This window comes from Engraulis encrasicolus, chromosome 6, assembly GCF_034702125.1.
Source record: "Engraulis encrasicolus isolate BLACKSEA-1 chromosome 6, IST_EnEncr_1.0, whole genome shotgun sequence".
Classification (NCBI taxonomy): Eukaryota; Metazoa; Chordata; class Actinopteri; order Clupeiformes; family Engraulidae; genus Engraulis; species Engraulis encrasicolus.
In genome coordinates, this window is record NC_085862.1 from 28,538,525 (window position 1) to 28,549,494 (window position 10,970).

The 10,970-nt window shown below is 46.1% G+C and overlaps 1 protein-coding gene across 1 annotated transcript in view; it reads right to left on the bottom strand.

The window, feature by feature from the left end:
• Positions 1-9,129: 9,129 nt before the first annotated feature.
• The window catches only part of lrp8 (low density lipoprotein receptor-related protein 8, apolipoprotein e receptor), a 259,609-nt gene continuing 257,768 nt past the window's right edge, over positions 9,130-10,970 (bottom strand). The window contains exon 19 of the mRNA XM_063201195.1: positions 9,130-9,168. Within this exon, the coding sequence (XP_063057265.1) occupies positions 9,130-9,168 (39 nt within the window). The remainder of the gene's footprint in view (positions 9,169-10,970) is intronic.

Below are 10,970 nucleotides of genomic sequence, written 5' to 3' on the forward strand. Positions count from 1 at the left end.
CCGGTGCGAGCTCATCGTCTCGTTCATATTTGTGGCCGACTGCAAATGCGCTGTATTTAATAACACCCACATCGTGACAACAAGTTCTCGCTCACGTGGTTCCGTCAATGTTGATCGACAGCATAGAACTCGTATTCACCTAGTGACGCACCAGCTTCAGCGTTGCTAGCAGTCAGGTCAAGATCAATGCAAGTACTTTCTGAGTTCCCGCAAATATGTGAACTCTTCCCACTTTGTTGGGAAGCAAACAATCATTAGCAAACCAAGGGAGGCCATTTGGGAAATGCCGTTTGGGAACTGTTCATTGTTATGGTCTTGGTCAGACCAAGTCTCGAAGATATTTGAAAGTCGATGATAATCAGGCTAATGACCCCTGTTCCCAGACCCGTGCATTCAAGGCCTTGATGTTTTAATAAAGGGTCCAGAAGGAAGACAACATTTTTGTCTATTGTTCATCAATCTATGGAGTCCTGCTATTTTTTCATTTAATTTTATTTTTTATCTGCAAACAGATAGACATAGTTAATGCATCTTTTCCCTCCAGGGCATGTGGTCTTCAAAGCAGTCCTGCATGGAAGATTTTTCTTGCTTCAAATCTTCACAGTTGTAACCTCACTCTTGCCAGATCCGTTCAACTTCGCTAGCTACTGGTGGATCTGAGTGGATTTTCACATTCACAATCAGGATTGTGGGATATTCAGAGATGTGAGGCAGTCAAAGTTTACATGTAGTTGACATGGGAAAAGGGAAGTGAAGAGCAACAGTTGATTCTGCTTTTCATCGACTTTCAGATCTCATACCGAGATACTGGTCTGACCAAGAAAATAAAGAATTAAGTTTCCAAACAGCATTGTTAACCCACCTCCCTCGGTTTGTAACTGGTCGAACTCAGAAAGGGCTGCGCCGAAGTTTAAACATTTTCTTGGTCCCAATAGAACATCTCTACTTAAACCACGTCACTGCCTTGAGCAAGTCTCTACCCAGGGCCGTTGAAACTGCGCAAAGTTGATTGCTTCCCGACGAAGTGGGTGGAGTTCCCCAGCCCAGCGGAGATCAGAAAGTACTTGAATAAGCTCTTTTCCTGACTAATTTTGAAGCGCCGAAGGTGTTGCCTCATTAGGGCGTAGCCTGGCTAGTTTCAGTGGGGGCTTGCATGGACTTACGATTTGACATGGGTTCTTTGACGGTAGCATGCACTACCGTCCATATTGGGCAGTGGTGACTTCATTCTCTAACCTCTCCACCGTTGCATGTTTAGTCCCTGTTTGTCTCATCTGCCTGAGGTAAACACCAGTCTCTGCCAGCTGAGTAAGGTAGGGCCTGTATGGTTTCAACACCTAGGCTGACGACTGGGCCAACTCCAAAGACTTTCTTTTTCCTTTTTAAAAGTATTTTTGGAGGCTTTTTTTGGGGCCTTTATTGTTACAGGACAGTGTGAGAGTAGACAGGAAGACTTTGAGAGAGAAAGATGGACAGGGACGGGAAATGACCCCGGCTGGACTCGAACCGGGGTGCCCGTGGGCAATGTATGCCCAAATGTGGGGGGCTTAGCACGCTGCGCCACAGCACCCACTCAAAGACTGTATTTCATGGCAAATAACTATTCATACTTGTGGTATAGTAAATGTACAGTTTTAAATACCTTTTCCCTGCCTTGCAAAACTTACCTTCTGCATGACATCAGTGGAAGTCTGTTTTTGAATGCGTGTGAAGCACACTTTGAAGGTGCACTGTTGCAACTACAGCCAAATTTGATCTTTTCATGAATATTTACTAAATAACAAACTATTATTTTACGAGTATGAGTATAATGACCAGCATGAATTCTGGAATTGAACTGCTAAAAAATCTCACACAGTGCATCTTTAAGGTATACAGTAGGCAGCGTGACAGGAGGATGTGTGACCTTGTGGGGCTGTAGTCTAGTGTCCTCAGCAGCTGCCTTGTCAGCCAGTGTTGGCACGCCACAACAGGAGGGGGGCTCGCGTCTCATAGAGAAGTGATTAAACTGCTGATGAAGTGCTGTCTCTGTGTGTGACGTGACGACCTAGCCAAGCTGTCGATGGCTGTGCCACCGAAGGACAGGAAGCATGCGTGCACACACACCGAACACACACACACGTACACGCACGCAAGCACACACACACACACAAACCAAAACACACACACACACACACACAAACTGAAACACACACATGCACGCACACACACACCTGTTCTGTGGGATGAATGACATGACAGCCCCCCTACTGTTCACTCCCATCATCACCATGGCAAGGACACACCCTCCCCAGCTCTGCCAATGTGGTGGCGGCAGGCTATATAGTGTAACTCACATCCATCAAAACATCTTGACCGCGGCGCTGAGACTTGAAGGGTCCGCCAGTAGCAACTTAATCTCCCCTCACTGTTTCTCTCTCTCTCTCTCTCTCTCTCTCTCTCTCTCTCTCTCTCTCTCTCTCTCTCTCTCTCTCTCCTCAGGGTCTTGTGTGGCTGTTGAAATAGCAAAAAAAACAGGGGCCAAAGCAGCTTGCAGGATTTCATCAGCAGCAGCAGCAGAGCGGTGGCGTGTTAAGAGACAAAGAGCCACCTCATCTCGTCTCATCTCATCTCACGAGGCGTAAGAAGAGGGGAGGCACTCCTCCAAGCAGGGGAGCACAGCGCTACAGTGTTGCCACAGCAACCATGGGAAAAAAATGGAAGAAATCCAGTCAAGAACGGGAGACAAACAATAGGGACACGACTGAATGTGGATTTTTTTTGACAATTTTAATATATCAATATATAGAGATATTTATGAACAGCTTGATTTCATAGAAATATGAGTGAGACCATTTTGGCATACAGTTCAGATTTTTTTTGTCTTCCACGTTAAGTAGGTACAGAATTTCGCTAAAGTTAAATGCCCCCTTCTCCCCTTTTTGTCCCTTCCCCCACTTTCTAAAGACACAAAAGAAACAAAAACCACCAAAGAAAAAAAAGAAGAAAGTAAAATATACATTTACACAAACAAGGCACCAATAAATTAACTGATAACACCTCTTTCAACACACGACAACAGAACCTATTAAATAGAATTAAATACAGCATAAACATCCTATAGTCTGCAATGCTTTAACTGTTAAAAAGCAAAACGAAAAAAATTAAAACCAGACGGGAAAGGAATAAAACCACTTTGGCAGATTATTAATTTTAGTTACAATCAAGTAGTAAAGAAATCCAGTGCTCCAGTGTACAAATAAATTTATATATGGTCTACACTCTGTCTTTTTTACTCCTTGAGGCTAATATATACATCTTTTTACAGAAATGTTTTAAAACATTATCAAAAAGGTTCTGCTGTATGAAAACGTATTTACAAATCATGATTCAAAACTATTGGACTGTAAAGATCGACGAACGATCGATCCCCCTGTACCCCACCCTAAACCCACCCTACGCCAACAGGTCATAAGTACTCATCCACACAGTGCAGAAGGCTTCTTGAAAGGTTTGTGCAACAAACAGCATACAAAATGTCTCCATTATGGCCGTGGAATGGACAACAAAACAACAACAACACTGGATGTTTTCCTCTGGAAAGATGACAGATCGCTCTGTACCCCTACCCCTCCTAAACCTCCCACACCCGCTCCACCCTCTCCCCCACTTCTTAACGTTTTCTTTTTTTTTTCTCTTAAGAAACAAAAGGAGCCTGAATATGTTTTCATTTTTTTCTTCAAGTAATACACATCATGGGAATAGAATCTAGTTAAATAAGGGGACATAATGGATGAGTTTCACAGTCACAGCAAAAAAACACACACTCTGGTAATAACACTGTTTGAACGACTCAAACAAAAGAGAAACAAAACAAAACAAAAAAACGAGAAAAGAGTGTAGCAGGATCATCACTGAGGTTAGCAGAGGAACACCAAGTGTTAATGGAGCAGTCATGGAATGTTCCTTTTCACAGTCTGACAAAAAAAAATAACAACAGCAACACACACCACCAATAACCACGGCTCAGTCGCTCACATCTCAGGGCATGACACTATCAGGAGAGATGCTGAAGACAAAGTTGGTGGTGACACAGCTCAGTCCAGTTCAGTCCAGATCAGTCCAGTCCAGTCCAGCCCAGCCCAGCCCAGCCCAGCCCCCCATCCAGACATATTGCGTTGGCTATCCATCCACCTTGCCTTTGTCCTTCTGGAATGTCCAGCATGTGTCCACCCACCGTTTCATGGGGAAAATAGCCCTTTCAGAAGCACTGGGTTGATTTCACATGGAAACAAGGAGTGGTTCAGTGTGTGAGTAAGTCAGTAAGTATACGAGTTGGTAAGTGAGTTGGTATGAATGAGTGAGTGAGTGAGTAAAGGTGAGTGAATGAGTAAATAACTACGAGGCAATCAGGAGAACTAACATTAGTGGCAACACCAAGTGGAGAATGATGGAGCAGCAAGGCTTTGTCTCTCGGGAAAAAAACAGACGAAAGCCCACTAGTATGCATAGAGTCACAGTTATACTGTATTATGTGAGTGAGGAATGGTTAGCTAGATAACACAGCCATCCCCTGCCATCAGAACAGCTGGGGAGTGAAGACAAGCACCTAGCCTAGAGAGCAATGAGAGAGAGAGAGAGAGAGAGAGAGAGAGAGAGAGAGAGAGAGAGAGAGAGAGAGAGAGAGAGAGAGAGAGAGAGAGAGAGTCAGACAGAGAGAGTCAGAGAGAGAGAGAGAGAGAGAGTCAGACAGAGACAGACCGAAAGGCTGGGGCATGAAAAGCGCCTAGCCTAGAGAGCAATGAGAGAGAGAGAGAGACAGAGACAAAGACAGAGACAGACAGAAAGAGAACGTCATCTTCAGTACACACAGCTGGAATAGACTCTGTACCATCATGCTGCATGTTTCTGAAGAGAGGCGCTCACTCATACTTGGGAGAAGTAAAAATCAATGACGGTGGAGATTTTCTGCACCTCGCAGCACAATGATTGAGGGTCTAACACGCCAGAAGTACCACGGCTACCGACCAACCACTGAGGCTGAGAAACCAGCCAGATGGAGGGATGAGCAGGGAAAAAAACAGAGAGAAGAAAACAAGAGAGAGGGCAAGAGAGCGAGAAGAAGAGAGAGAGAGAGCCTCTTCTGTGAGTACAGAGCACGCAGAAAGCACCCACAGCTTTCAGATACAGTAAGTCATTGCCTCGCGAAAACTCGCAAGGGACTGATTACTTCAGCTGATGGAAAACATTTTCAAGAGGTGAATGTGTAAAATTACTTTTATTACAGGCTTAACTGTTCCACAGTAGCCTCGAAACCACCTAGAAACACTTATATACAATCTAGTCATTGCTTAATGATGTCCTACTGCACTCTAAGTGTTCGAGACAAGCGCCATTTGATTCATACAACACCCACGGACGTACACGGAATAGTCCCCTTGTGATTAGATCCGGCCATATTGCCTGTCTAAAGGCCACTCGCAGATTGAGGTCAGAGCATAACTCAATGCATGATGAACAAGCATTGATGGATTGGATCTGGGCAGACTGCATGTCAGCAGTATTGAGTTACGGGGAGATGGATGGCGTCTACTGTATGGCCACTGACACAATGCTGCCCCCTGTGATGTCTGAGTGGAACTACAACACATTGTCATCTGCCAATGCCACCGCCACATGCGTGCAAACCGAACAAAGAAACAGTCAGACTCAGGGGGCTAGAAGTCTCTAGGAATGGGATGTTTGCCTACCACTTAACCTAGATCCTAGTGTTAAAAAATGATGACAGTAGTATGCATATGCACATATACACACGCACACACATACAGTACACACGCACAGCATGCACATACACACACACACACACACACACACACACACACACACACACACACACACACACACACACACACACACACACACACACACACACACACACACACACACACACACACACACACACACTACTGTACACAGCATGACTGTGAACCAGAGTGCCTCTCCCGGTGAGGTCTTTCTGATGTCGGATGAAAGCGGGTGGATACACTCACAAGCTGCATCAGACAGAATGTGGCCAGCGCAGCGCAGAGACAAAGAAGGAAACCTCTCAAGATGCAAGACCACCTCTCAACACACAAACCCCACAAGTCACACACACATGCACATACACACACACACTCACACATATGTGCACATACACATGACACCCATACACACACATGCATGCACACACACACGCACGCACTCGCACACACACACACACACACACACATGCACAAGGGACATACACACACATGCACACCACACGCACACGCACACGCACACACACACACATACACAAGCACACGTGTAGTACGCACACACACGCACACACATACACACACAATCAGGCCACCCTCAGCTACTCAGATCCCCTGCTCGCATCAAAAATAGACCCTTTACAGTAACAGCCACTTGCATCCAGTCTGATCGAGCAACCACTTATGGATCTACTGCAAGTGCCTTTGCCAATAGCAGACCAGCCAGCCAGCCAGGCAGGCAGCCTGTGCTCGAGCTGAAGAACATAGCCAGGCAGGAGATCTATCTATCTATTTAAAAAGGGAATGTTCAATTAGCAGAACATGGTGTCCGGCCTCAGAGAGAGACGGACATAGAGGGATACTGTAGATAAATGACTTCCCATTCATCTTCCAACAGGAGCCACTCCAATCAGCTGCCACACACCTGGCAACATGCACACCGAACGACACACACACACACACACACACACACACACACACACACACACACACACACACACACACACACACACACACACACACACACACACACACACACACACACACACACATTCACCTGCACACACATGTGCACACACGCTGGCATGCACACAGACACACACACCAATGACGTATATACACACTCACCTACACACACATGTGCACACACGCAGGCATGCACACAAACAGACACACACACTCACCTACACAAATATGTGCACACACGCAGGCATGCACACATACAGACACACACACTCACCTTCCAACACATGTGCACACACACACACACACACACACACACACACACACACACACACACAACACACACATGCACGCACACACACACACACATGCATGCACGCACGCGCACACACACACACACACACACACAAAACACACACACACACAGACGGATGGGGCCGTTTCTCCAGTGTCTCTGAGCCAGGAGCCAAGAGAGAAGAGCAGATGAGAGCAGAGCAGACGAGAGCAGGGAAGAAGCCATGTGTGATCAATGGCCACAATCACTCAGGCAATCAGCAGCACGCCAAAACCAGACCGCAGCCCCTCACAGCATACGGCTAGAAGATGTTCACAGATTGATACTGCTGTGTGTGTGTGTGTGCGTGTGCGTGTGCGTGTGTGTGTGTGTGTGTGTGTGTGCGTCTGTGTCTGTTAGTAGGTGCATACTCGAAATTTCTCATTTCTCAAAGATCTTCAGTAAGGAATTGCATGAATTGTGTTGTAATGCTGTACAAGACAGCAATATTTAATCAATCATTCTCGAAATTAGATAGACTACCGTCACCATCAAAATAAGCTGTTCATGTCTTCTATTTTATCTTTTGTATGATGGAAGAAATAACATCAAATACTTCCCTGGAAGTGCTGTATGTACTGTAAACAGAGATAACTCAAATTCCAGGAAGACTGATGATGTTTATTGTGTTTAAATGTATGTCTCCATCATACTGTACTTATAGGCTGTGTGAGACCTCATACAGTAGGTCCTATTGAGAATGGAAGACTTAGATTGAAAGAGTCGGTCCTGGAAGAGGTCCACTTGCAGTCTGAAGGTCAAAGGTCAAAGCTCTCTCCTGTATTGCTGTAATATTCCCAATGAATTTATCCCAATGTATTTTCTTTGTACTGTACCATGTGCTTTGGGGGATTTTCTGTGCAGTTGTCATTCTGATGTAGCCTACTGATGAATTAATCAATGCAGCAGATTTCAATTTCACAGATATGGGCACACACACACACACACACACACACACACACACACGCACACGCACACGCACACGCACACACACACACACACACACAAAGGCTTACATGGTAAACTGCATGACTGGATTACAAATCCTAAACCCCCGTCATGCCGACCCAACCATAGAGCCTCAGCCACACCCCAAACTCATCATCTGCATTTTTCTGCGTGCCGCCAATGCCAGTGGAGCCCGTAATACTCTCACTGGATTTTCCTTTTCAAAGATGGATACCCATGGTGATGCCCTGCGCAGTGTGTGTGGCATAAACCATGACTTAAACATGGCTGCTTAAACACCACTGGTTGCAGGCTTATCATAGCGATTGCAGCATCACAATCACAACGGCACAAGAAACCGTTCATACAGACACAGATTAAACGGTATCCAGTGTAGGAAGAAGGAGGCTGAAGAGCCCAAAGAGTGTTAGCCACGGTATCTTATGATTAGGTTAGTCACCAGCACCAAGCAGACTGTACCGCTACCACTACAAAGAACGAGTCATGCTAGCGCTAGCTGTTAGCACTAGGGACTACGGTTACCATAGCAATAGATAGCTGTAGAGGTGGTAGTGCTGAAGGTCAGGGGTTATCATACAGTAGCTATGCTTATGTTAGAGAAGGCTACTGTCAGAGACAAACCCGTGGGGCCAACATTATAGGGCAGACCTCCCCTCTCCTCTCCTGTCCCTACCTCTCCCATGTCTGTTGGGCTAGATTGGAGGCAGAGGAAGGGAGGGAGGGAGGCTCGATGTGTGTTCTCTCTTACAGTGTGTGAGGTTGCATCCCCTGCTCTCTGGCACCTTGCCGCGGGAGGGAGTGTGGTCTCCCCCAGGAGACGAAGGGGAGGGGATGGGGATGGGAATGGGTGAGAGGGAGAGAGGGATGGGGGTGGGAGGATGTGTGAATGGGAGGATAGGGAAGGGAAGGAGAGAGGAGAGGAGAGGAGAGGAGAGGAGAGGAGAGGAGAGGAGAGGAGGAGAGGAAAGGAGAGGAGAGGAGAGGTGGGGGAGGAGGAGAGAAAAGGAGAGGTGGGGGAGGAGGAGAGGAGAGGAGGGGAGAGGAGGGGAGAGGAGAGGAGAGGAGAGGAGAGGAGAGGAGAGCGCCTCAGGGGAATCCGTCGTCCTCCAGACTGAGCGCCACGCGCTGCAGAGAGCAGATAAAACACCATTAAACACAACGGCATGGATAGACAGAGCAAAGAAAAAGAAAAAGACCAAGAGGGAAAAAAGCAGAAAATAGAACATGGAAGGAAGAGCAAAAAGATGGAGACAAAGAAGCAGAGAATAGATTGAGAGGAAAAACATAAGAGGAACATGAACGGAAAAGCAAAGAAATACAGAGAGAAAGAGGCAAGCAATAGACAGTCAAAGAGGGGAGGAACTTGGACAGACAAGGTTACAGATATGTATGAATAAAAAAACACGGAGACAAAGAACAAAGAAGTGAAGGACAGACAGAAAACCGATAAAAGCAAAAAAGAAAGGGAAAGATCGCGAAGAAGATGAAAAAAAGGACATGGAAAAACTGAGCAAACAAAGGATACACAGAGACGGCTAGTGTACATGTATGTACAAATTCTAGCCATCCATCATGACACACTGATAACACACAATCCTGTTAGCCGTAGCAGCCGTCGCTTGCCTTAGGCCTCGCTGATGTCTCTATCACTGACACTGTAGAGCTGCAGGCTGAAGACACAGACACTCTTATACTGCACGTGTTCACATTACTGTGTGTGATTCTGTCTCTTGTAGCTATTTCTTTGTCATTATATGCTTGCTTGCGTGTGTGTATGTATGTGTGTGTGTGTGTCTGTGTATGTTCCGATCACCTCTCAGACAGGTTTCAGTGCACACGTGGAGGGCAGCATCTCTCTGATCTCCCCTTCAGCGTATATATACAGTGCATATACAGTATGTACAGTACAGTATGTACACTGTATACACAGAATAGAGAGACAGACAGACAGACGTGAGTACCCATCCGCTGTGTTACTTCCGCTGTGACAAATTCACATTCTCGCTCTCATCCTGTCTTCTACAGCGATCACTACCGTCGCTATGCCAACCACGAGCGGCTGCTTAACCCTTTCCTCTCTGTCATCCACGCTCTCTCTCTCTCTGCGATTCAACTGCTCCAGCTTTGTCAAAATTGATCCAAAAAAATTAAGAATACATGAATGATATGAATAAGAATAAAGATGTACACTTTCAGTCATATGTGAATATAACATGTATCACTAAGAAAGATTGTCCTGTACTCTAAGGTGCTGGTATCCCTTTGTGTTTCGACGCCTAGCTAGGGAGCCATTTTGTTTTTTTATTTTTTAAATCAAAAGTCTTTTATGGGAGTGGCGCCACTAAGGGCCGGAACAGAGTTAAAAGCGCAATACTAAAAAAAGACTCCTGAAAAGGAAAAAATATGGTTGTGCCTTCACCACAAGGACAACACATAGACCCTTCACTCTCTTCACTAGAGGACCGAGACACACAAATGGCGGCAGAAACGATGAATGGTAACTTGGTGGGGCGGGGGGATGGGATGGCTGAGCTTGTGCGTGTGTGCTGATGCACAAATTTCACATATGTGCATGCGTGTATCTCTGTGTGTGTGTGTGTGTGTGTGTGTGTGTGTGTGTGTGTGTGTGTGTGTGTGTGTGTGTGTGTGTGTGTGTGTGTGTGTGTGTGTGTGTGTGTGTGTGTGTGTGTGTGTGTGCGGGGGTGTGTGCGTGTGCGTGTGCATGTGCATGTGTGTGCGTGTGTGTGTGTGTGTGTGTTAGAAGTAGGGGTGTGTGCAGTGCACAGGTGCACAGCAAACATGCCCCACTTTTTTTTCTGTGCCACTCGGAGCTCTGAGGCTCTTCCCCACTTCACTTCACTTCACTTCACTTCACTTGACTGAACGTCCGTTCTCATTGTATTAGCACCAACTCCTCGTTCCCAAAA